This window comes from Gallinula chloropus (genome assembly GCF_964237585.1).
Source record: "Gallinula chloropus genome assembly, chromosome: 8".
NCBI classification, from domain to species: domain Eukaryota; kingdom Metazoa; phylum Chordata; class Aves; order Gruiformes; family Rallidae; genus Gallinula; species Gallinula chloropus.
This window is the reverse complement of record NC_140093.1, coordinates 10,407,502-10,433,991: the sequence shown is the minus strand read 5'-3', so window position 1 is coordinate 10,433,991 and position 26,490 is coordinate 10,407,502. Positions and strand designations below refer to the sequence as shown.

General features: G+C 46.7%; 1 protein-coding gene across 1 annotated transcript in view; it reads right to left on the bottom strand.

Annotated features, from left to right (window-relative positions):
* The window catches only part of ATP13A5 (ATPase 13A5), a gene marked incomplete at both ends in the record, with an annotated part of 31,497 nt that extends 6,673 nt beyond the window's left edge, over nucleotides 1-24,824 (bottom strand). The window contains 23 exons of the mRNA XM_084267195.1: nucleotides 289-398; nucleotides 1,181-1,223; nucleotides 2,214-2,293; nucleotides 3,092-3,214; nucleotides 3,780-3,943; nucleotides 4,109-4,233; nucleotides 4,830-4,947; nucleotides 6,280-6,436; nucleotides 7,509-7,592; nucleotides 8,863-9,013; nucleotides 11,484-11,545; nucleotides 11,798-11,986; nucleotides 12,275-12,432; nucleotides 12,615-12,785; nucleotides 13,398-13,529; nucleotides 14,335-14,407; nucleotides 16,109-16,243; nucleotides 18,340-18,409; nucleotides 18,960-19,040; nucleotides 19,117-19,187; nucleotides 19,406-19,552; nucleotides 20,616-20,789; nucleotides 24,762-24,824. Coding sequence (XP_084123321.1) covers nucleotides 289-398; nucleotides 1,181-1,223; nucleotides 2,214-2,293; nucleotides 3,092-3,214; nucleotides 3,780-3,943; nucleotides 4,109-4,233; nucleotides 4,830-4,947; nucleotides 6,280-6,436; nucleotides 7,509-7,592; nucleotides 8,863-9,013; nucleotides 11,484-11,545; nucleotides 11,798-11,986; nucleotides 12,275-12,432; nucleotides 12,615-12,785; nucleotides 13,398-13,529; nucleotides 14,335-14,407; nucleotides 16,109-16,243; nucleotides 18,340-18,409; nucleotides 18,960-19,040; nucleotides 19,117-19,187; nucleotides 19,406-19,552; nucleotides 20,616-20,789; nucleotides 24,762-24,824 — 2,681 coding nt within the window. The remainder of the gene's footprint in view (nucleotides 1-288; nucleotides 399-1,180; nucleotides 1,224-2,213; nucleotides 2,294-3,091; nucleotides 3,215-3,779; nucleotides 3,944-4,108; nucleotides 4,234-4,829; nucleotides 4,948-6,279; nucleotides 6,437-7,508; nucleotides 7,593-8,862; nucleotides 9,014-11,483; nucleotides 11,546-11,797; nucleotides 11,987-12,274; nucleotides 12,433-12,614; nucleotides 12,786-13,397; nucleotides 13,530-14,334; nucleotides 14,408-16,108; nucleotides 16,244-18,339; nucleotides 18,410-18,959; nucleotides 19,041-19,116; nucleotides 19,188-19,405; nucleotides 19,553-20,615; nucleotides 20,790-24,761) is intronic.
* Between the last annotated feature and the right edge of the window lie 1,666 nt (nucleotides 24,825-26,490).

Below are 26,490 nucleotides of genomic sequence, written 5' to 3'. Positions count from 1 at the left end.
CCGGTATACCTGAACCTGCCCTTTCACTGGACTCCTGTGCCTGTTCAAAAAATACCAGCCACCACGGGCAATGCCCTCCCAACACCACAAAGAACCTCACACCACTCAAATTTGAGGATCAAAAGCAACTCAAACCCCTTCAAACTCAAACCCCTTCAAACTCAGCACCCTCCCTGCTGTATTTTACGTGGGTGGTTTATCAGCTCTCCCACTCACGCCACCGCAGACCAAGCTCGGAGCAGGCAGCAGCGTCTCACGACTGCGCCAGGCAGCACCCAGCACACTCACCTAATCAGCTCCGGCACACACTGGATGTTGGGGATTTGGGAGGTGAAAGGCGAGGCCACGGATGCCTCCTGCTCTGACAGCGATATCCCTGCGTGGGCCATTTTCAATGCCTGAAATCCATGGGAGCCAGAAGATGGAGATACATCCACCCACCCTTCCTCCCCTCCCACCCTGCACAGTGTGTTTACTGGTGCTTTACAAGTTCTGCTTCAAGTGTCCTTTGTAATTGATCTTCTTCTATTCTGTGGCCCAGCTGATCTCATTTTCCAGATATCTTCCCTTCCCCAGAGCTTAAATATTTCTTTTGTTCACTTAATCCCATTATACCTATTTACACTCCTTTGAACTGCCCTGTGTGCTGTTTCCCATGCTGGAGTTTGTGCCTACCTCTCCTGCTCGACAGTCTCCTGAGGTATTTAAATTGCCATTTTATCCTCTTTCTATTCCTTTCAGTCTCCTGTTCATATTTCTTTTATTGGTGTCTTATGAGCTCCCTGTCACCTGGCCTTGTCACCTCTGGTTTAGTGCTCAGGTGTGGCAAATGCTAAAGCATTATTACAGAACTAAAATAAAATTTATTATAATAATATAATATATAATATAATACTTATTTTTGTGGCTAAGACCCTCAAATTTACAACTGTAAATTGGAAATCTGAGCAAGTGTGTAAGAAAAATGTTCCCTGCCCTGTTTCGGGGAGGGGGCTGGGGACAGATCAAAACAGCAATCCTCTATGATCATGTATGTTAGTATTAAAAGAAAAAGCATGTAAATAGTATTTTAGTTACATGCTGACCAAGTGTACCAGAAAACACTAGTGACAAGTGGCGCTGGGCTTGTCACAGCACTCCTTAGGTTGAAAGAGATGCAGTTTAACAGGAACGTACGTACCCCACAGTCATTGGCTCCATCACCACACATGCCCACGTAGTAACTGATGGAAGAAGGAGGAGGAAAAATATGTTAAGTCTTTCATGTAGCTGTTGGATCCATGGTGGAGCACCTGCTGGCTTGGCACTTTTGGGTACATCAGAGCAGGGGCCTCATGTTGGCCCTGAAGTAGGCAGCGAGGCTCTTTTGACAGGACAAGTGTTGGGGCAGAGTACACAGCAAAATTAAGATTAAGTTTTGAAAGATACTGTAAGGGAAAGGGAACTCTGCCACTTTTTTCCAGACTCTGTTTTCCCTCTGGTACCAGAAGCCATGGAAAGCTAGAAGTGTGCACATTTGCAGCAGCTCCTGTGGCAGCAGCTTGGCTTTGACTGGCATTTTTTCCTTGGCCATCTTTGTAGACCCAAGGACACTGGAATTGCCAAAATAATATAGCACCTCCTAAACCACAACACATGACATCCCTCTGAGAGGGCAAGGAACTTCATCCCAAGAGAAAGCACCTCATAACCAATAATTCACTCTCTTTCAGGAAGGTATCACACTATGTTTATGCAATATCCATAGTTAGCATGAGTCCTGTTTGGGGAGGAAGCATTCCTTTGGGGGACCTGAAGGCTCATCTTTGGGGTCAGACTCCCAGTGGCATTAGGTTGTTTTCAGCTTTCCTAAAGCTGCCTCCAGGACAGCACCAGCAGACACACAGGAGGGGCTGGGGGAGGGGGCTATTTGTATACATGGGGGTCTGCCTCTGTATGTTTCTCTCAGCCTCATTTAATGCTGCCTTCCATAACACACCGGTGAGCAGTGGTGGCTGCGTCTGCACAAGGGGTGCAGGTACCCCTGAGGCAGAGGGATCTCTGTAGGGAAACTGGGAAGAAGGTGGACACAAAGAATATGAGCAGGGGTCACGTGAGGAGCAAAGGAGGGTCAAAAACATGGGCCTGGAGCAGTGCTAGCTGGGACAATCACACTTTAAAGAAAACTCGTTATTGATTTGGTTCAAGGAAATAAAAAAACGAGAGAACCTTACTTGAGTTTCTGAAACTCTTCAATGAGGCTGGACTTCTGGCCAGGAGACATCCTGGCAAAGACAGTTGCATTCACCAATATCTGCATGAAAGACCAATGGGTTGCCTTGGGGAGGCATTGGTGCATCCATGGCTCCACCCAGCCAAGCCCAGTCCTCCCTGACACATTCATAAAGCCTCTAATCCCATCTCCCAAGGTTTTTCTACCCTCAGGGTTTGGTTTTGCTCTAACATCTGATTCATCCTGCCTTGTTTTCTGCTTCGCCTGTTCTGCAGGAGGTGCTGGGAAGCCAGTGATCACCACGTGCTCTACAGCAGCCTTTAGAGCAGCAAGGTGTTGTAAGTGCTTCCCAAGTGCAGAACAGATGGTTGATGACAGCAACAATAACGCCACTCAGCCTGAGGTTTCTCCTACCTGAAAATCTTGGCCAGAGAGTATAAAATGCAAAAATCTGTCCCAGCACCAGCTATTTTATGGTCTGTGTGACAGGCATCGAAGATTTCTGCTGCTAGATGTGGGAGTTTGATGTTCCAGATGCCCCTGCTGAGCCGAGGCCACTGCCAGCTATGGCAGTTGCACGTGGGAATGGGGTTGATGATTTTTAATTAAACTGAAACTAAGAAGGTGACCATGGAGCAACTCCACTGCACAGCTGCTCACAGTACCACCGCCACCCTTGTCACCTGAGGTCTTAGAAAATGCTGAAAGCAAGTTGTTGGGGTTAAACCTGAGGCGCGGTGGGAGGCTGCCCGGAGTTGTCAAAATGAGAAGTGACAATGTTACAGCCATCCACAGAAAAACACCTTTCTCTAGCAGGAACACCACCTCCACTTAATAAACAGGGAGGGCAAGCAAGTGCTTTGTTTCCTCTGGACTTACTTTTGGCAGCAAGCTGTAGAAAAACTTCATAATAACCTGATAGGACTTTCCATTCATTGCAAAATGGTAGTTGCAGGTTTCTCCGTCCAAGGTGATCTTTTCCTCGGTGTTGGCACATGCCTCCTAGGAATAAGACAGACAGCATTTATTCTCAGCCCGAGGTCGTGACACACCATTTCACTTCCACCTCAATCAGCCTCCCGCCAGGCAACCGGGGCACAGCCTTTCACAGCCGCCTTTTGTAAAGCTTTACTCCGGGCAGTACTTATTTTCAAGCCGCCTTTCCACGCGTAACTAATCCCCCTTAAGCCAAAGGCTGCAAGTTCAGGCACTTAAGTTTGGCCCAGCAAAGAGTCGACACAGACCAGTACGCGTCGTCACATTGATTCTGCACCCTTCAAGTGTGATCACAATGCCTGCTGCATCTGCAGAACCTTGCCAGCTATCCCTGTAGTTATTCCACTCATTCCCCTGAGTGAAGAACTGCCGGATTGATCATTTCTCCCACACAGGTGTTCAGCCCATGCCACACCTCCATGCACCCTGGGGTAGATACGAACTAGCCCCTGGGTTTCCTCTGTTCCTCAGAGCTGCTTCCAAGTCCCCAGCATGGAGCCAGTTCTTAGCCTTTAAGAGCTCTGCTAATTCCCCCCGGCACGCGAAAGCAGCTGCCCCTGGCTGTGCTGACCCGGGGAGCAGCTGTGTTTGCTTTGCAGTTTTCTTCCAGTCGCCAGGCAATGGAAGCTGGAGCAGAGCCCTCCGGTTCGTTTGCTTCCACAAGGATGACTTTGCTACCGGCATGAATCATACCTGCGCTCCTGGCCACTGTGACAGCTGTCTGCAAGTTGTCTCCTGCAAGGACAGTGGAGAGTCAGGCTCCTCACACCTGCCATAGCACGGTGGCAGCCCAGGTAGAGACCATGGACGTGCAATGGAGCATTTTGGAGAAGTGAATCTCTCTCCTTTGTGTGTGCCATGGCAGCGAGGACAGACACAGAAGCAGCCTGGGGGATTTACCTGTAACCATGACACTCCTGATGCGAGCAGCAGCCAGCTCTTCCAGCACAGGCTTTGTCTCAGGCTTCAGACGGTTCTCCATCACTAGGAGGCCCAGGAACACCATCCCAGACTCTGCCTCCTCTCTTGGAGCAAGGACAGAAACACACGTGCAGTTTCCCATGGATGGCACAGAGCAGGAGAGTCTCCCTGTGTTTTTTGTTCTATGGGAAAGCCGTGCTCAGTGGGAAACACACTTGCTCCACAGGGAAACACAACTGCTATGAGTTCAAGACAAAGAACACTCAAAAAATGCCAACATCTCTGCAGCTTCAGCCAAGCTGCTGATCCTCTACATCATTGCCTCTAGGACAGGACAACACAAAAGAGATGGGTGTGCTGAGAGAGGGACAGGGATTTGCAGGGACTGGCTGAACCTCACAGATTACAGCATACAGACTTTCTGTTGCAGCCCCAATCTGTTGCCATGTAGAACAATAACCAGCTTTCATTACCCTTTGCTAACGGATTTTGAAATTCAGCTCTGTGAGCCTTGTAAGAGCAGTAGTAAAGCAGACAATTAACGTGTAATTGGCATCTGTGGGAAGGTGTTAGAGGTACAGCTTCCCAATAGGTTTCCTTTGGCAAGAGGGGAGGGTTAGGTTTGGGTCAGGGCAGCCTGTAACAAACAGATAGGAAAGCAATGCCCCATCAATACCAGCAGCTCACCAGCACGCCTCACCTCTCCAGGTTGCTCACATCTACATCCTTGCCCAGGTTTAGCACTTTATGAGCCAGGGCAATGACTCTGAAGCCTTGGCTCGTGTATGTCTTCAGCTCCTTTAGGAAATTATCTGGGACTGTTTACAGGAGAAAAAAAAGGTTTCATGGTTAGAATATTCCATCCTTGCTGATTGCTTTTCTAGGGTTAAATACCTGTCCTTTAAACCATTTTATAGCCATCAGTACAGCACTGTGGCCTCTCGCAGAAGTCAGGTGTGAGGCTGTGCTGCTGGCTGTTCAAATAAGCCATCTGTGCATCTGTTCTAAACACATGTTAAGGTGCAGGTAGATAAGCTGAATTACTGGCCAGAGGACAAATGACTGACTTCATAATTCTGTCCTAAGCTTTACCACAAACCTTCTGAGTGACTGAGGACATTGGGTTTGTGTTTCTGCCTTAATGTAAGAATCCTCCCAGATCCTAAACTTCCAATTCTCTGATCATTCCTGTGACTCTAAAAGCAGAGTTCCTTTTAACTTTGCAGTATTTTGTACTCACCAGGTACTGCAATCACAGCCCTACAGTGCGGTACCTAATTATTCATTAAGCCACAATCAATACAGAAACAGTCAAAGCAGGATAAGAGGGAGCTATTTAGAAACCTGAGGAAGCGCAACATAATTTTGAAGACATTTTTCTTGCTGATGTTGATTTGTTTGGAGGTTTGTGTCATCAGATCTTAGGTGGTTCTAAACTCTCTTTCCATTGCCCCTCAACACTGTTTTCAGGTCAGCCCCATCTGAAATCGCAGACCACAGATCCACAGACCACTGGTGCTGGGTTTGCTTCACATCCTTTTGAACTACTCGGTGAGTGCGACCCGAGTTTCAAGTTTGCAGACAAATTTGAGTACAAGACTATAATCGTCTTCACGGATAAAAAAGAACAGCTGATGTTTACTTGCAGAGAAAGGACAGAAGTCTTGGCTCAAGTGTTAATACCAATTATCCCTAATAACAGTAATTTGCATGTCCACAGCAAGTTTTCCATTTCTGAGACTGAAAGCTTTACAAGCTGGGTCAGTAACTCAGTGCTGAATTTACAGGGCAATAAATCAGGAGGAAATTTAAGACCTTGTACACACTTGCAGAGACATGTGCAATTACCATGATCCTACATCTGCTCTGGGTGTTTTGTTGTACCATTATTTATGCTCTATATCTTTAGCTGGTGCTGGCCAGCTAAGGGATGTATAGTAGCTGTGCATCTTTAATTTATAAACAAAGAAAACCTGCTTGTAGTTATTAACTAATGACACTTAACAAGCCCAGGGCTTGTTTCTGGGAGGAATTGTACACATGGAGTTGCGGCCAGTGGAAATCCTTTTAGGACTTCAACCCCAGTATAAGCTCTGGTCTGGATAAAGTCCCAACATATACTGCAAAGTTGCCCTTTCCCAGTTCTATACCAGTATCTTGTCTGCAAAAGCTGGACACTATTTCTGGTGCTCCTTTCATGTACAGGTCGTACTGTTCCTCTCCGATTTTCTGTGAGACAACAGACATCCTCTGCAGCGCAGAAGAAAACGGGAATTGGTGCAGGATTGCTATTCCTTCCACAGGAGCCTGGAAGAGGTCAGGAAAGCGAGATGTTATCTGAGTCATTGAGGACACAAAGCAAATCCACTCTGAACTTTAGCTCATTTGAGTCTTTCTTGCTAAGACGATTTATTAATAGGAAACTGTTTCACTTTTGCTGCCTTCTGGCTATGGGATCCTATGGTTTAGGAACCATGGTCTCAAAAGATCTGTCTTTCCAACATACTTCCTAGGAACCTCAGTGTTTACCTTTATATTTAACCTATTTTCCAGGCTTTCTCCCAGACTTTCACTTAATAGCCAGATATTAATTCAATATTCCTGTATCTACAGTCCTGGAAACTGAAATTTGATGAGTTACAGACATTACCATGGGAACAGAGCAATCCTAGAAACGAGACTGATTTCTTTGTTGCCACAGCCCTGTCTTCCTGGTATTGCCAGCAGAAATCACAGTCCTTCCACTGGGAAGAAGCTGGCAGGGTTGACATTTGGATTGGAGACATAGCTATTTTCATATTTCAAAACACAGAGCTTCCCAAGGGGGCTTTTGAGATCAAGGGTGAAGCAACCACCACACTTTGGGATGAGGATAATAAATCTGCTAGTAGAGTTGCACAATCGCTATCAGGACTCACAAACCCATGGCCATGCCTCTCAGTCTTGTCCTTACTCACATCAACTCTTCCTGAAGATGAACTCGTCCTTTAGATATTTGTGCCATTTACATGGTTTCTCTGCACTGATCTTCACTAAAACTGATTGTGTGGTTTCATTTTGCTGGCAGCTTTATAGGGTGAGGACTTAAAGGTCTGTACTCTTTGCAGTAATAGAAGGCAGAGTTGGAAATGAGGGGCTGGTCAGGAAGTGGTTTAGATGCCACTTCAGGACCTGCACCTCCACTTTAATCAGAATTTGCTTTTCTGGCCTTAGGCTTCTGGGGGCTCAGTTTTGGTGGTAGATGCAGCACAGTACCAAGAGCATTTGAAAGGCAGTTTGCAGCTGAGCCCAGGTAAATGAACAGCATGTGTGCCAGGAGTTTGCCCTTGCTGCAGGCTGAAAACAGAGAATATTCGTGCTCAGAAAGAACTGGACTTACACTGCTGGCCTTCGGCCCCGGTCTAATGATGCAGGTATTGAGAGCACTCGCCCCATCCTGAACTGTGCTGGAGTCTTCTACCTCCTGTACAAGGAAAATTGTTATTTCTCAAACTTTATTTTTTTGCTTCACACCAGCCTCTTAAAGCAGCAGCAGCAGCACATGGCAGCCTTTCCTGCTTACTGCTGGCATCCAGTTGCAAAGTATTTTGTTATGATCTAATAAGGCTTCCTATCCATCGTCAGGGACAGCTTCCCTGCAGCCTTGCTGGTAGCAGAATCCTACATGGCCCTGTGTCTTTTGAATTGAGGAGAGAAAAAAACTCTCTCAAATTTTGTGGTTTCTCTAAACTCAAGTTCCACACATTTAATGCAATATCAATGATGAAGGGGAAAGGAAGTAATTATTCTCATTTTGCTGGCTTTATGTTCCAGTCTCCTGCTTTTAAAAGCCTCTCTCACTGATGTTCTGTGCAGAAACAGGGTGATAATTTTCAGTGTAGGTTGCTTTTAGTCCTCCAGCTCTGTTACTTTACATGCTGCCAAGGCTCATTCACCCTCTCAGTCCCCTTCTGCTGTCGCGTGGCTCTGCTGCTGCCTGCTCTTCCACAGGAGCAAGCAGCAGCCTGATGCCTTCCCGCAGCGCTGCTGAAAGAGCTGCCATCTGGTTTACTTATTGATTAATCTCTCCTGAGCAAAAGGCTGAAGGAGAAAGGATGATGAGGCAGTTACTGCAGAGACCCAGAACCCCTCCAGGCTAGGATGTGGCAGGGAGAAGAGCAGCCCCTTTCCTTCTCATGCCTCTCCTGCTCCCACCCACCCAACTCCCCATCCCTGCAGTTGAGCCCTGAGGCTCAGCCTCTCACCACCTCCCCAGCTCTGAGATTTGATGTTCATTCAGCTGGAGGCTCCCGCCTTGATTTCTCCATAGGGATGTGCCTTTGCTTATCAGAGAAAACAGCCTTTGGCATAAGGGCACAAAAACCTGCCCATGCATTTCCCTGGCTGACTTGTGGTCTCTGTACCATGCAGCCAACAGCATTGGCTGATCATCTGCTTCCAGCAAGCAGCAACCAGGCTCCCCCTCTGCTTCCCCCCACTCCAGGGTTTCCATATCAATTTAAGAGAGGAAATGCAGGCAGCCCCAGCAAAAATGACTGCTGGACTGTCAAGAAGCAGCCAGAGTGCTGCAGATCCATCGTGAAGTCAGTAGAAAATTCCAGCTGCTGTCACCAGGGCTGCAAGAGATTTTTCCCTGCAGACAAGTCTTTGAACTTGACTTGTGAGTAAATCCCTGTGGGCTGGGTTGGGGTGTCTGTGCTTTGGCTGTGAGCAGAGCACACGAGTCACATTACCCAGTGTGTACCCTCAAACATTTTCAGATCCAGGGGATCTCCTTGAATCTTCTTATCCAAAACAACCAGTGAATGACAGCTTGCCATGGCTCCGCACAACGGTCCCCAGGGCAGGGGAGTGCTGGATGGGAACTTATGGATTTTCTGAAACCTGATTAAAAGCAGAAGGTTAGTGGGATGGCTTTTAAGAGGGAAGCAGAGACACAAGTCCTCAGCTAACACGTACAGGTGTTGCTCCACCATGTTCAGTGGAGCTGAGCCCAGTCACTGCAAGCAACATGCTGTTCTATCCATCCTTTGATAACAGGCAGGATGCTTTGAGGAGGCCAAAAAGTACCCAATAATTAACTGGCATGAGTTCAACTTGATGTGAAGTAACTGAGACAATAAAACACTCAGGGGGCTGGCAGGGAAGTTCTGCTTGGCAACTGCTACTTGGTATGAAACAAAGCAGAGAAGACACTATCTGAGAATAAACAACTTGCAACAGGGATCTCAAAGAAGTTTGGCAATATGCCCTCAGAGGAGACTGTGAAGGTGCAGCATGGAAAGGGTGGGCATCTTCTTGGGCCAGTGCTGTACACCCACCAGGGTGGATAGGCACCCTCAGCCTGCTCAGTCTGGGAGCCACAAGCAGCCTGACCTTTACTTCCAGCTGTAGGTGTTACATCTGCATAGCCACAGATGTCCACAGAGGGACACCAGATGCTTGTCCCTCACACCTGGGTTGTAAAAATGGGAAGTTATTTCTCAGAATCCTCCCTTATCGCAATTTTCCCTCTAGGAAACTGGCTGGCCGACAATCTGTGTCTGCCAGACCACAACACAGCCCATTACCATTCAGGCTGGTATATTAAGGAGAAGTTTAAATAGATTTTATTTGCCTTTGATCACCACTAGCATCCCCTGCTACTAACACACGTGCAGTGAAATGCATTTGGAAGCAAACAGCGTGACAGCTCACAGCACTATTAGAAGGAACAATGAATCCAGGTCCTGTTGTCCCTCTGGGCCATCCAAGCCTGTTCTGTTTCCAGCAAATTATACCTTGTTCTCAGGCTGGTCATAATTGGCTTATTAATTAATTAATACTTGAGAGACACCATGAAACTGCTTAACATCACATAAAACCAACAAACATTTATATCTTATTAAGCATACAATAGGAGATTTTGTAAGTTGAATTAAATTCCTTTGCCGTCGCTGCCTCACAGTATTTAGCCTTGCTGACAGCTAGCCTTGTGTTTAAAACGGAGCATTTAACAAAGAATGATTATGCAAATAGGCTAATGAGATCAATGCAGACAGCAATAGCTCCTCCTTGTGTTTTGGCAAGCCACCAGCACTGGTTCCCAGCTGGGGGCACAGACTGGACGTGCCTGCAAAGACACTTCTGTTTCCATACCTTACAGAAGGTGGGTTTTATTACATTAACTCACTCTGATTTATGGACCCAGGTTTGTTCTGCTGCTCCTGTGACCGGACACAACTTGCAGGCTACCCGGGTGGAAATTGCTCTGGCATTACCATAAGCTCTCTGCCTTTGGTGGGCTCCGAACCTGTTTGACATGCACCCACATCCAGCCTCCCTGCGGCACCGCGGGGGCAGCAGGAAGAGATGGAACCATGTGCCAGTGTATTTGGTCCCACCAGAAGAGTGTTTTATGGGTTGACACTTACTAATCACTGCTCATTAATTTGCATCAGACAGTAATCTTCTCTCTGTCCTTTGAGGAAGTATTGGGAACGTGAATTTTCTGCTCTCGCAATGAATTCAGCCTTTCATTCATTATGGAGTGATTATCTCTGTGGTGTTGAAGTATCTGATATATTAACAACTCCTAATGAAGCCTGGGAATAGATACAGGGTGTCTGATTTGTCCTGGCCACTGCAGAAGATTAATATTTTGAGTTTGGCATAGCAGGCACATAACAGAGCTGAAGCCTGTCATTATATTCTAGCAATATAAATTAAATAGTATAATGCTGGATAGAGTCCAGCTTAATGTTTACCTAGTAGGTATTTCTTGAGGATTTCGGTGGTCTTTGGGCTTGGAATCAAGATGGAGCCTGCTATGGGCTTGAGGGAGTCCCTAAGGACACACAAGCTTTGCAGGTCTGATCTGTGGCCTCATGAATTTTTTCACAGCATTTGCAGAAGGCAGGTGAGATTTGACAGGCACCAAAGTTGGTAACACTTCGTTTCAACAGAAGGAGTATTATCCTAACATTTAAATGATGAAAGGTTTATTGACTATCTTAAGAATATTTATTGAGCTGTGCTGAGAATGACATAATTGAAAAGCTCTGTGTATATTCTCCAAATCCCCTCATGGCAATTAAAGGCACTCATACTGCTGCTGACTTACTTCTGTTTGTCTTGAATTAGCAGTGACCTTTAGGGCTACACCTGCTGCAGAGGCACCCAGATGCTCCCTCAGAGAGAAGGGGCTGAGCTGGGACACCCATTGCACTCTGCCCCCACAAACACACCCCAACATCTCTTGCTGCATGCTACTTGCTGTCATGCAATATCCTATTCAACTGCCTCCCTCCTAAAGAGATGTTTGGGCAGTACATTCACACTGGAGATTGCTTCTCTCACTTAAATCCTTCCTTACCGGCTCCCCTCAGAAGGGATGACTCCCCACAGGTCCAGTCCATCTTCTGTCAGTGTGCCTGTCTAAATTGAAATAAACATCTAGTTACCCTGCTATTGCCCACCCCTTCACCATGCCACATCCCCAGAGGTCCTTCCCCAGCTCCCGGGCAGGGTAAGGAAAGCCTCCTGCCACAGCATGACCACACTGCATGGACACCTGTAGAAGACTTTTCCCTAGGGTTAAATCAGGGTAGATGGGGTGGGGAAAACCATACATAATCCCACATCCCTACCAGCCCCCAACATCTTTCAGTGCCCCAGGAAGCACCTTACTTTGTCAAAGCAAACAAGGTTGACCTCCCCACAGATATTAATCCTCTGTGGGCTAATGCAGAAAATCTTCTTCTTCTTCAGCCTCCTTTGGGCATAAACAGTGCCTGTTGTCAAGGCAGCAGGGATAGTGGGAGGCACAGTGGCAGTGAGGAAGAGGAGGGCCATAATCACCATGTCTGTCCCTGGCTTCTGCAAACAGTGAGAGCAAAAGTTGTGGTGGGGTGGGAACAGCATCCCTCCGCTGCTGCAGCTCTGCAGGGGGGTTCCAGCACTCCTGCCCAGGAGCAATGTGTCCCAAGCTCTACCCCTGGGGATGACAGATTTATTCTGCTTTGTTCTGTTCATCTCCCTGCCCTCCCCACCACCATTTCTGCCATCTGAAAACTTGATTACAGAAGTGGGCAGTATTCCACGGATCTCAAGTGACCGAGGGCTCAGAGCTGCTACCTGCAGTGTGGAGGCATCCCTTGCTCTTACCTTGTGGGACATGAACACACACACTGTGTAGATGAATCCAAGCACACCAATGGCAGAGAGCCCTATGATGAACTTGAAGGCATCTCTGTAGAGTTTGAAGTTCACTGGCTTGGGGTAGAGGATGGATCTCACCAAGTCACCTTTAGCCGTATTGAACCCTGCGTGAAGACACGTGCGTGACGTAACAGCAGCGCACCACGTCACTGCTCTTCAAAGACAGGTAACACTGCTGGAGCCTTAGCCATCAGGTGGCCACGAGCACTTCTGTGCTGGACTTGGACTATAAAATGAGGTCAGCCCTCCTGACAGCTGGTTAGTAAAGAATGAAAGAAAGAAATACCAGTTTGCAGCACAACAGCTCTCAGTGGCCTTCTGCCCGTCGTCTTCGTCTGTATGACTTCTGTCCCGCAGAAGAGGACGTGTCTCCGATAGTCCTCCATGCTGTGTGTTTTCCAGGGCATTGGAGACTCCGTCAGGGGTAAGGGGGTTTTGTTAACTGGAATGCTTTCACCTAAGAACAACAGGGTGAAGCTTCACTTAAAGGGGATTTAAAAATCTATCCTATTAAAAGACAATGGCACCCTTTAGGTCCTCACGCTTGCCTGGCTAATCAGCTTGCTTATGTACTTACACACATGGCTTTGTGGCGATGGCTATTATAGCTTTAGTTTCAGATTAAACCAGATGGTTTCTCCCAGCAGTTTGTGTCAAGGAGCTCGAGTCAAATTATGCCCCTAAACCAAGTTCCTGCCTTGTGGTGGCTGGATGTTTAGGTCTAACCTTGGCCCCCGAGCTCAGACACTGCCTACTTGAACAGAACTGCTGCAAGATTGCACTCCAAAACCTCAGAAAATACATATTCATTGTATTTGAGGATTTTCACTTCCTGCTCCTGACATTATATTAATCCTACTCATTTTTAATGTGGATAAGAAATGCATATTACACAATGGCAGTGTTCAAAAGCCCAAGACAGCTGTGAATTATTCAGGCACAGTTTTGTCACCTCCTGCTGCAAACTGTTCTAATAAATAGTAAACAATTTGCTGTCAGAGCAGATAGAAATATCTGCCTGACAGAGAACCTGCACAGGGCTTTAGCATTTCAAACTCCAAGACTGCACCTGTGAGCATCCCTTCATTCACAGTGCAGCTTCCATCAATCAGGACAGCGTCACATGGGAGAGCAAACTTTTTTCCATCTAAAATAAGCATGTCTCCAGGGACTAGGTAACTAGATTCCATCTCTTTGCAACCTGTAGAACAACACAGAAAAGAACTTTACTTGGTCAAAAGTTCTGGGCAATTAAAAAAAGTCTCGAAGCACACATCATCATCACTGATCTTCTACACTGCATGGTTTAAGGCCAGCGCTTCTTAGAAATAATACTGGCTGAAAAGCAACAGAACAAAGATTGGCTCTTGTCTAAACATCTCCCTCCAAGTGATTGTCTTCAGCTTTATTTGCTCAGTGTCCATAAACCACTCTGACCGAGAAAACCTATCCAAGACCTTTACGTCTCCTATCACCCTAGCAATTGCCCATCTCAACATCTTTGGGAGGCAAAAATAGCTATAATCACTATTTTGCAGGCAAGGAACAGACACAGGAAAGAAAGCTCATACCTCAGTGGGAGCCACATATTGGCTTCTTGAAAATTACTCACAAGCAACTCGACAAGATTGTGAAAGCAGCCTATAGCAGAGCAGGGAAGCAGGTCTCAGGAGGCCAGAGCTGTTATCTAGCTGCTTGTTTGTGAAATTAAATTTTTTCCAAGCTGTTCTCAACTCTTAACACAAATTACTAGGTTCACCTGTATCATTACAGATGCTGCAGATACAGATGATAATGATACTGATGCGTCACTACTGAACCACACAGGCTGTGCCCACATTTCTCCCTGCCCTGCCCAGCTCACCTTCCTCTGCCCTGTCCTCCCTGCAGCTCACCCTTCATGTTTCAGCCAGAGAAATCAAGAGGAGCACTGCAATTCCAGATACATTTCAACATGTCAGTTAATTATACAGGCTGGTGAGGAAAATGAGGCAGAGATGACTCACCTTCGCCCTTGGTGCAGACTGTAACCTTGACTTTGTTATGCTCCTCAACAAGGTCATGCAGCTTGGTAGACTGCTGTTGGTGGGAAAGCGATTGCAATGTTGCAACACCAATACTCCAGTGAAGCAGGAGGCTACAATTCACTCATCATGCTAATGTGGCAGAAACTGAACCCTGCTGAGCTACGCAGGCAAGGTTTCACATCACTTGCTAGAAGTCAGGATGTGAGTTCATTGGGTTAACCCAGAACTAGCTGTCATGGGAACAGCCCTAATTTTCTGCTTGCTTCCGATTCACGCTGCTGTTATCTCCCTCAACATTATTTTTTTAAGGACTAGTCCTGATTCATACCAGAATAAGTCTCCTCAGCTGCAACAATTGCTATCTGCAGTCCCTTTGGTTTCTTTGTGCCTAGTTTTATCCACGCTAGGAGCCTATCAACAGGACAGCCAAGTAAAAGGTTATCATTAAAAACCTGCCAATGCAAGAAGAAAAACAGAAATTCTAATTTAGTTGGGTGTCTGGGCTTTGCCAGTTTTTGCAATCTAATTCAGAAAATTACATATCCTGAGATAATGATGAAGTTAACTGTCATTGCAAGGCCATTAGAGAGAGTGCCTTATCTTGATTTAAAAGTTGCAATCACAAAAAACTAATCCTGAGTGTGGTTTCTTCATTAGTGCTGTTCATGTGAAGATGCCAAGCCAGCCTGAAGAATATCCAGAGGCCCCAAACATTGTCATTCTTCCTGCCCAAATTATCAGTCACATGATAAAAATGGCCTCCACAAAGACAGCTGAACAGACCATGTCTGTTTGTCACCCCCTGCAATGTGAGGACAGACACCAGCACTTTCAATACAAAGGTGTGCTCCAAGAGACATGACTGCATGTTCAGTATGGGAGCACCAGTCACCCCACAGATATCAGTCTGAGATAAGAAACACCATGAGCAGCCAAGACACCTGCGCTGGCAAAAGCCCCAGCTATTCACAGAGCCCTTGCTGAGATCAGCAAGAGGGCTGGAGCAATAACAGCATTCCCTTGGCAGGGGATTCACATGGTTTCTCTTCCCACCCCCCCCACCCCCCCCCACCCCATTATACCCATTCTTGATGTGATCTCTGCCTTCCCTGTGCATTTAAAGTGGGTTCAGAAATCACAGAAATGTTTTCCAGATTCCAGGGGGAGTGTGTTCTGCAATTCCCACAGGAAGCACCAGGAATCTCACCAGGCTCTATGGGGATACTGAATATCAGGCAAATACTAAGTCAGGCTCAGCTCCATCAGCCTTTGCCATGGAGACAGAAGGCTTCAGGTTTGTCACAGGTGAGTGCTCGAGGTCAAAAAGTGAATGAGCTGAGATTTAGAAGATTCTTCCAAGCTGCTGTATCCATGACAGAAGCACTGAACAAATTTGAGAAATAAAAAGTCGCATTTCTTTTTGCTGCAAGACCTGTTATTTAGCAAACCTTAAGAGGAGTGAATCCTCCTGAAATGACAGTAGGAGCCAGACTCACAGTATTAGCCCACCTCCATAAAGTCTTACAAACCCCAGGTATCAGACTTCAATCTCCTTTAATTCTTGGGAAGTTCAATACCCAGGTATGACCCCTTTAACTCTTCTACAGAAACAAATCTGTAGTGATACAGCAGAATACACAACACCAAAAAAATAACCAGCAAGAGGATACAAACAGCTACTCGTGGTGTCTGACAGGTGAAACTGCTCACAGAGCACGGGATGGAGAGCTGGCAGGTTGTGCAGCAGACTCACCTGTCTGAGGTCATACACAGTTAAGCCCACAGAAATGATGGACAGGATTATGATGGCCACTGAAAATTCAATGTAGCCTTGGCTCAGCCACAGCGCGAGGGTGAAGGCTTGGAACACATAGAAGGGGGTTAAAATCTGCAAACACCAAATGTAAGGCATGTCAGAAGAGAATGAGTGTGGGAAGAGGTGAGAACATTTCATTACAGCGTCCAGGAGTCTTGAATTCCAATCTGAAGGGCTGCTTTGTCATCCCAAGGCATCATTCTTTCATGGCTGTTTTAGAACATTAAGAGCCTCCAGCTCTGAACTTAGCAGCTTACACATAGTTCATGGTGTTTGTAATTAAAAGCTGTTGCTACCCAGTTACTATGCAGCAGCAGCTAAGCTGGCAACTTAAAGTCAGGCTTAAGGGACTTTAAGTCAGTTGATTTCCCACCGTAACGGTCTAACAAAGGTGACCTTAGCATTTCTGATGCTAAGTAATTGCTACAGGGGAGACACTACCTGAATGTGAAAAAGACTGCATGGCCATAAAAGTCTTTAATACTTTGTGTTTTCAGAAATTCTCTGTGAACATGATATTTATTTGGAGGGAGAAAAATGGTAAAGAACTAGTGGTCTGTGGGGCTGTCTTAGGCTCCAGCTAAAGAGAAGGCTTGACTTCCTTGTACTTCCACGTTTTTAGCTACTCTACATTGTATCAGCCTTACAGTAGCAGCCATCCCTAACATGTTATGCTACGGGCCCACTCAAGTCTGACAAGATAACATTGGTTCTCGTGGTATTTAACAGAATGGATTCCCAGAGATTTGCCCACTGCTTGGCTTGTCTGAAGGACTTTTCTGTAGAGCTGGTATAACTAAAATAGTCACTGAGAGAACTTTCTGCATAAAGATTGGGACTGAAATGAATTATTCATCTGACAAAATTTGGTCCCTCAATGAAAATTTAATACTTTCTTCGACATTCACTAGGACAAAGAGACAGACACTAAATCAGGGTGCCAGCCTTCAGACACTGAAGCTGTATCTGGACTGAAATACCACAAGCTTATGAGGACCAGTCTGCCTCCAGGCACCATCATTAATATTTCAAACATGAAGCTTCAGCCTCGGATGGAAGTGCAAAGTTCAAATTAAATAAACCTTTTAGAGTGCTACACTGGAGTTCTCTTCAAAACCATCTCCAGTGGGCACTGAAAGGTTGGTAACATCAAATCCAACCAATTTCAGGAGCCCTGGAGCTTTTAATGTATTTTGTAGGGTTTCAAAGAAACTTAAAGTCCAGACACATACTGTCTTGGAGTTCCAGCATTCTCAGCACTTTTCTGTTTTAAAGGCATTCAGGCAGCATCCATGGTCCACGAAAGTGAACACAGATGGCACAATGGTATCCCACATGCAAAGCCTCTGCTTACAGCTTGGCTAAAGTATATGTCCAGCATTTCTATATGCAAATTCAGCAAGTAACCATCCATAAATGTCTCTTATCCAGTCTTGGGAGTGTGTCCTTACTTAGCGGGGAAAAAATTGTCTTGTGTCTATGTTGGGACAGTTGGAAGTTACTGAGCGAATAAAGTGACTACAAAATAGGAATTCTGGAAACAATTTCCTCTCTTCCAAAGCACGCTTGGAATTTACACTGCTGCCAAGGCCACAAGCAAGCCCAGCAGCAGCATTTCTCTAACACTCTGCACTACCTCTGGGCTACTAAAACAAAGCTATTAAAGAGGAGCAAGCATGTCTCTATGTCTGTCTTAGTTGTACCAGTAAAATTTCTCTGAAGATCATTATCAAGAGCCAACATGAAAGGACACAGTTACTGGTGTGGCTCTGGTCAGCCCTAGCAGCTGCAAACAGCACAGGTACATCTCACTGCTCAGTCACAAGGCAAGATGCCCCAGCTGGCAGGAGATGTGCAGTCAGGAATAAAAACTGACAGCAGAGGAGGAGGAGGAGGAGGACATCAGTCTTCCAAATGACTGCTTTCCAACAAGGGACACAGGAATCGTAAGGGAAGCATTTAGCTGTTACAAGTACACAGCACCAAGCACCCTCTTAGCTTCACATTCTTCCCAGAAACTTTCTGCCAGGAATGTGTGCTAACAGCCAAAATGAAGGTTCGCCAACTTTTCTCTGTGATTTATGCCTATGAAGCATCAATCACCCCATCCCAGAGCACCCAGGTGAAGTCTTCATAAACCTCTCCCACCAAGTGCCAGCCTTACTGACCTCTTTAAAAAGTAACTTCCAGATAGGACGAATTTCAACTTCGATGGCATTAGGTCCACACACCAGCTGCCTGTAGGAAGGTAGGAAAGAGTTCCCCATGTTACAGCTTACTCACAAGGTAAGACTTCACATGGAAAACTGCACACCTAAATAAAATTAACACTTATCTGACAAAGTCGGTCCTGATGGCACCATATGGCTGAGCAGGACAAATAAACCTGCCAGGAAGCTGTTCTATCAAAGAGGACTTTGCACAGAGGCAGATTTCTACCATTTTCTGCTGAAGAGACCATCAGTTTTATGCTAATCCCTGTGATAAGCTTCCTAGAGGGTTTTTTAAGCAGAAAATGGCAAAGACAGTCAAAGGAAGCTACTGAGCCCTGATGCCCAGGTGGAACAGGTGCTGTTTTCCCAATACTTAATCTGGCATCACTGAGAAGATAGTGACCTCAAAGAGCATAAGGGATAATGATTTTGCACCTTTCTGAACGTCACCCACGCAGTTTACACTGTCTTATTACTACAGTGAGTAGGAAGAAGCTGACATGAATTTGAAAGGAAGGACTAATAGGTCCCACTGTCACGATTAGCTCATAGGTCTACTCATATGTACACCATACCTGATCTTCTGTTCTTCCCTTGTGAGGCCAGCTCCAAACTTGTGGTGTATGCTGTGACACGTGTTCTTGTCTTCTAACGATCTAGGATAACAGGAGAAGGTTCAGACAAGGGAATCCTTTACCACAGTGGGTTTTGTAACAGGCCATTGACACTCACCCGACTTTCTTGAATTCTTTTACAGAAAAGTCCCAAATATAGCGGATTTTCTGCACCTGGATACATCTCACCTGCAAGACAGCAAAAATTCCTTTTACCATTCAAGGGAAAACCATCTCACTGTTACAGGAATGCTTCCCCATGCTTTAGGAGAAAGCTTGATCTTACATAAAGAGGGTTTGCTGGAGGATGCTGACAGAACACCCTTGGGAGTGCCCAGTTATCTGGACTCCTATTTTCACCCACCTCCTCCCTGCCACCTTTCTTCTCTGTTTTATAGGTGACTTGCCTTTAACTGTGGGTTCATTATGGCTCTGCTTATGACACAGTCTTTATCAGCAACAAAAGGACTGTCTGAATTGCTGCCAGCAGGTAGTGCCCATGTGGACAAATCAATCTGGGTCACTTTCTTCCGGGTGTATCTGTGAAACTCATCCTAGAGAAACAGAGTACAGATCAGTGGCAAAAGGCTGCCTGTGATAACGTTTACTGACTCTAGTAACTCTGTGATAAAGTTTACATGAGGTTCAGAGAACTACTGTGGTGTCACTGCAGTCACGGAAAGTGTAACCCCATAGTAACAGGGAAGTTAGTATCAGGGGTTTATTACTAATGTGTAAAGCACTCTGAGGGCAATCTTGCAATCACCTCCCCTTGCTTTGATTCATGCTGTGGAGAAATTTCAGAGAAGATGAAACTAAACCAGCAGATACACTTCATCAGCTGCTGGGTGGATGAGCTAGTCAGCAGTAAAAACCCTCTGAAACACTCCTGGTGCTTCAGCACCAGGTACTTGGCTGTACAAAACTCCTGTAACACTGTGCTATTTGTCATACATCCATAGCCAAAAGCAGCTTTACTGCTACAGGCTGAATTGTCCCTTAATCAATTCAGTCTAATGTAACTAGTCATAACAAGCAACAGAACACGTGTTTAGTGGTGTGAGTGCATTTGTTTCAGGAATATCATTGCAATGTTGAGCATTAGGTGTCCTAAGCATTTGCTCTGATAGAATCAGCTTGGCTTTTCTTTTCAGTCTTGGAGACCTATAATATAACTAATACCTAAAATCTAGCTCTCTTAAAGCCATCTCCTCTACATTCTCCAGTACCTTTAAAGCAGAAAGGCTATTGATAACCACATCTTCTGAAGACAGTCCCTCACTGAAGCAAGTTGGGCTCATGTACCTAACGGAAGGGGAAAGGCAGAACTGTGTTAAGGAAGATGTTATTGGCAGAGGGCAGCCAGAATGCCTGAGGTCTGCATGGTACTCAGCCTTCAGCCAGAGTAGCTGCACTCTTGTTAGTGTAAACAGGATCTACAACATGATACTTCAGACTTCTCAAATACAAATGGATAATCCTCTGAAGCTGGAGTCACACCTGCCCTCCACTTCCAAACCTGGACAGTGTTCATAACCTGCTCCATCATGGAGAGACAGACAAGCTGCTCTAACTGTGAAAACTGCAAAAGACAGTGAGCTAAGAGGGTTCACCTACCGTGGTCCTAAGGAGAATAACATCTGCTTCTTCCAAGCTGCAGGGGATGCAGTTTGCCCATACATCCCACTCTGGCTTCCAGTAAAACAGCAGCAGCAGAGCCCCACAGGACAGGATGTATCCAGCGATGCACAAGGCCTTTCGGCATCTTTGGGTTTTGTAGCCAAAAATCTCCTGTACAGTGGAGAGAAAGCATCCTTTGTTAACAAGTTTGACCTTGGCATTTCTTCCTCAGGAAGGTCAAGCTCATTGAAAAGAAAGGCAGATGACTGAAGCCCTCCTTCATAACTGCTTGAGGTCATTTTTGGAAATGAGAGCATGCTGATTGATACAACAGAGTTAGGAATACTGCTGAAAGGAGGATGCCACTGGGCTGCTGCTGAGAGGAGTGTTTTCACATCAGGTCTCTCAGGATTAATGAAGAATTAACTCCAGTCTGGGGCTTTTACCATCAGCTCTGCAGCTGACCCATCAATGGTGACACTTCTTTATCTGCAGTGCTAGCACCAAATAGCCCCTCCTGACACCCAGGAGGGAAGAACTTTGGTTTAAGGCTGAGATGAAAACCTAGAGAAAGAAGTTTAATTTGTTGTGTTGCACTCACTGCTGGGAAAAAAATACTCTATTGCTTTGCATCAGGTGTCTCCATTCCTGCTGCAGGGACTCATTTGTTTTCCTATACAGAAAACTTTCTGGGCATCTCTCAGCTCTCTTTCCCACACCAAAAAGCCCAACTCATCCTTGTGATTTCACCCTAGGCAAGGACAGGAGAGCACTAGCTCTCAGAAGCAAGCAGAGGTGACAGCAGCATCACCTGGCCCACTGCTCTGGCACCAGCACAGATGCTGCCAGCCACCCATTGCCCATGGGTGCTGCAGGAACAATCCCATGTCATCATCAAGGTGAGGTACACAACCCACACCACAGGTAAGAGTTACACGCCCCCAGAGCGGCGGGTGCATGGATCACCAGCCCCTGAGGTAACAAGCAACCCTGGAGATGTAGGTAGAGGTAATGAGTAAAAGGAAATGTTCTTGCCTGTCTACTCATGACTACACTGAATGTGTTCTTTAGAATAGTTGGCCAACTTGTGTATACAACACAGTGGGGTGGTGTAACCTGTTGACATGGCTTATGTGTTTGAGAGGAGGCAGAGAAAATGGTGGTTTAAATTATAAAAGAAAGAAAGAAGGAAGTGTCACATCTGAAATATGTGTCAGATAAATGTCAGAAGGACAATTTGGTGCTTTACAAGATAGAGTTTGAACAAAGCAGAGTTCCTTGGAGAGGGCTTGTACAAACAATTGCACTGGTCTGACTTCAAATACAGTTTTCAAGTGATTTAAAGCCTGTGGAGTAAGCATCTATTTAGGTTTAAGAGAGCAATTAACTTGATCTATCTGAACTCTGATCATGATCAACATAAACTAAGCTGAAATCAATGCAGCTCAACTGAAATCAAGATAACCATGAGGCCCTTATACCAGGTTAGCAAAATCCATTTCAAACCAGCTCTGTAGCTTTTAGATGTGCAGCCCTGCTCTATAGAAAATGTTATTCCTTCAGAGACCACAGAAGTTTAAAATCAATAAGTGGTGCTTTCATGGTGGAAGGACAAACTGCAGCATCCACTACTAAGGAAATCCAAGATGATTATTCACTTGCCTTTTTACAGCAGGATTTTTATAATTACACTCCAAACACAGGCCTGGAAAACAAGGAACCTGTTACAAGGAGGCTGGAATGATAGGGAGCACTGGGGACCAGAATTCATCTATCCCCACAGGGATGGGAGAGGATCAGCTCAGCAGCCAGAGGTGAAGGGAAGGCAGAGGAAGAGCTGTGGCATTAGCACAGGGCGAGCACAAGGACAGGAGTCACCCTGTGAGAGCATCCAAGGGTTTCTAGTGTGAGCTGAACAGGAGCTGTTGCCAGCAAGTGGGGCTCTAGCACACAGCTACATGCTCAGCATAGTAACTGAGGAACCCAAAAATGCACAAGACACAATAGAAGATGATCAACAGAAGTAAATCATATGTATATAAAAGGGCTGGTTTAAGTGAGCTGTGAGCTCCTGACATCTGGGGTGCCTGTTCCCACAGGCTGCAGGACCCCAGGACAGCCAGGTCCTCATCACTGTGCCAGCACAGGGCCAGGCACAAGCCTTCTGTCACAGACAGGACCCCAGGTGCCCAGGCAGAGGGATGATCTCAGCTGGCACCCACAGTCCCTGCACAGCTACAACACATGGCTGATCAGCTGGATCACTGTGTGCTGGCAAGGTGCAACAGCAGCCTGTGCTCCTGCACAGCCTGTGCTCAGAGAATACACACTGGCACTCACACAGTACTTGGGAGGAAGCATTGAGGGCCAGAGCAGAGGAAACCAATGTTCATAGCCGATTGACCCCACTGAGCCTGTCCACAGTGAGAAGAGGTGTCCCAGAAATGCAGTACACAGGGACAAGCCTGCTCCAGCAAGCAGGACTGCAGGAAGATGGTTTGCAAAAGCCAACACTCAGCCTGACACAGCCAGCCTTGCACAAGACAGAGTCATGTCAGTGGCACTCAGGGCAGAGCCAGGGCCCTTCTCTGCTTGCAGGGGTGCAGCCACATGCCCAAAGGGGCAAGATAGGTGTCTCTTGGAAGCAGGTGCAGCTCATCCAGGGTGCACAGTCTTCCAGCTAAAAGGCCACTTGCAGCAACAACCTCCCTCCACCCATTCATCCTGACCCTTCATCCTCACAAGGGAGTTGGCATCCCCATTGCTTCTTCAGCAGGTAGAGGCAAGCATTGAGGGCCATACCCACATACCAGCCAGTGACACACTGAAGAACACAGTCTGGAGCAATCAGCATGACACAGATGATCCCTAGCTGACTCCTTACCTGCCTCCCACAGCAGATTGCTCATTTTGTGCTGGATCCAGGTTGCTGCAGTCAGCCTTAAGCTCCCTAGTCTAAAACATCTCACACAAGCAGCAGTCAGAACCCAATAGGTATTTACTGAAGGCAACCAGAGAAGCTGCTGCCCCACCACTATTAATAGCCCTGCAAGAAATCCTGATGCTGAGGTGCAGGTGTGCTCTGCAGGGCAGGATGGGTCCCACCTGTGGATGCCCTGAGCACCACCTGCATCCCCATGATGAAGGCACTTTTTCAGTCCCAGAGGATGGGCAAACAGTGACACTGAAGATGCTGAGAAGCACCTCCCAGCAGCTTCTGCTTGATGAGGACACTCCTATCCCGGGAAAGTGTGCTGGTGCTCCCAGTGCATGCAGCACATGTACATCTCTAACAAATATGGGAGCGTCAGGACTCTATTTTACACCTGTGCAGAGTCATCTACTTCTGTGCCCACTGTGTGCATTAGAAATATCTGGATTCCAGTTGCTCCTTGCACTAAAAGGTGGAGGAGAAAGTCTCACCACCCTCACCAGACTCTGCATAACCAGCCTGCGGTAGCAGGAAGAGATTCATTGTGTTTGCAAAGCACCCGGTGTGGCCCTTTCAGGCTGCTGCACATGAACAATAATTGACTGCAATCAAAGACAGAAAGCAGATTCAATTAACATTAATAAAAACCCTTGTAGGGACAAAGCAGCTCCTGCTGTAAAAGACAGAGAAACAAGGAACGCCTGCTATGAGAGCTGTGGTAGACCTGCTTCCTAGAAGTGCTAGGCAGCAAAGACCCTTGGATTTCAGGAGAAGTGATTTGATCACTACTTCAGATGTTTGTCCAGGATAAAATTCATCTGTAAGCACTTCCCCTATGAGTTGCTTTCTAATACATAATGACCCAGTCATCAGTGTACCCGTTAGTAGGATGGAAAAGATGATGGAAAAGACAATGGAACAGGCAGTGGGGAAAGGGATGCTGCTTACTAGCCAAAAGACTTCTGGTGGGCAAAGAGCTTTCGTGCCTCTGGACTGAAGTGTTACATTCCTTACTTAGGTCTTACTTTGCAAAAATCTATCTCAAGTCAGCCAGGACTGGTTCAGGATTTTGCCTTCACCAGAGCTGTTGAAGAGATGGTGCTTGGATGGGGAGTGGAGGTGAAGAAGAAGCATGGGCATACCCAAAATGAGCATGTGGCATAAAGGGCACGTGAGTAAAACAAATCCCAGAGCAGCCCCCCTCTCCTTACCAGCTCATTCTCTTCATCCTTATTGAGGAGCATGTAATGGTCCTTCCAAAGTTTTTCCTCCATCTGACCACGTTGTTTTCAATCCTGGATGTCCTTGTTGGTGGGGTCAAGCAAAACTTGAAAGCAGTCAGCTCTCACCATGGTCCCATCTGCTGCCTGTGAAAGCCTCACAGTGCACACGCTTCTTATTATGCTCCCGGGAGAGGAGGAAAATCCACCCTCACATGTTAAGCCCTTAAATGCCTTCCTTATGTAAGCTCTGTGTTTCTCTGCCTCCCAGCTTTGCTGCGCTTGCTGGGGTGGGACTGGCTGGAACTGAGCTCTGGTGGCCGAGGGAGGGAAGGAGAGAGGGAGGGAAGGAGGGTATCTGCCATCCTGTGCGGGGGAGATGGCTCCGCACAGGGCTCGGGGGGAAATCGAGGCACACGGCAAGGAGAAGGGTGGGAGAGTGCTGCAGCCCCACGCAGAGCTGACCCCAGAGCAGCCACCCTAGTGCCAGGCACCACCTCCAGCGTGCCAGAGAGAAGCATCTGCTCAGCAATGAGGCTGGATGGCTCCTCGGGAGAAGACAGCTGGGTGACACAGGAGCCTTGAACAGCATGCAGCGTGAATCCCCCCAAGGAGGGAGACATGGGGGCTCCATCCAGCCCCCTTGGCAGGGACAGCAGCGACAGGCAGGCCTGGGAGCCCCACTGCACATCATCCAGTCTCTTGTGTCCCTCCTCTCTCTTTTCAGGTATTAACCTGAAATTACTCTGTCTTCCCCCATTCACCTTCTGTCACAAAGTCTGGAAACAACTGTTGGGCCAAGCAGGAAAAACATCCTGTGAATAGAGACAATGGTGCTGAGTATGCTCAGACCCTTTTTGGCTCAGCCACAGAGGAGCGATTTTCTATCACCAATGAAACCAGGAGATTTGAACTCCATAGAGAGACCCAGCCTTTGCACACAGTGTTATTTCCCCAGTGATGGCAAATCAGGAATTCTTCCAAATTCTTCTTCCCCCAGGTGGGAGAGAGGGCAATGTCCAGGGACTGCAGTGCAGCATGTCTGGAGTCCTCAAGTCTCCTGCAATCTGCAGCACCATCCTGGAAAGAGCTCCAACAACTGAGGGAAATGCCTTTCCCCAGGCAGACTAGTGGGTAAAGAAAAGCATAGATCCATGTTCCTTAGAAACAGAGCAGGGAAAGGCCAGGCTGGCTGGCCCTAGGATGGCCAAAGAGCAATTGTGGCTTTGCTTCACCCTGAGTCTACCTGGGGCTGGGTCTGCATATTCCAACCAGACCCATCAGTGGGGGGTTCTACCAGCTGCTGTTGTGTCCATGAAACAGCAGAGTTGGAACAAACACTGCTGAAGCCTGAAAAGTCAGGTGAGTGGTGGGAAAATAAGGGGTTTTCCCTTTTTTTTTTCCTCCTAAGCATCCTCATTTTGAACTGTCGAAAGCCTGAACTGAATCAGATTTCAATGTAAATAAACAGTCCCCCTTTGTCTCTCCTCTGAGAGGGCATTGATAAACTCATCCAGCAGACTGTTCTGAACACCAGGCACTGCCATGCAGCTCCCTGGACATGGTACACTCGAAGCCATCCAACTGCCCAGATTTCAGAAGCAATGCCCACTTCTGAGGGCCCTGTGCCTGGCCCTTACACAAAGTCCAGCTGTTGTCTTTTGCAGACATTCCTGTTGCAAAAGGCTCGTTCACCAAGAGAGGCACAACCCATTGTCAG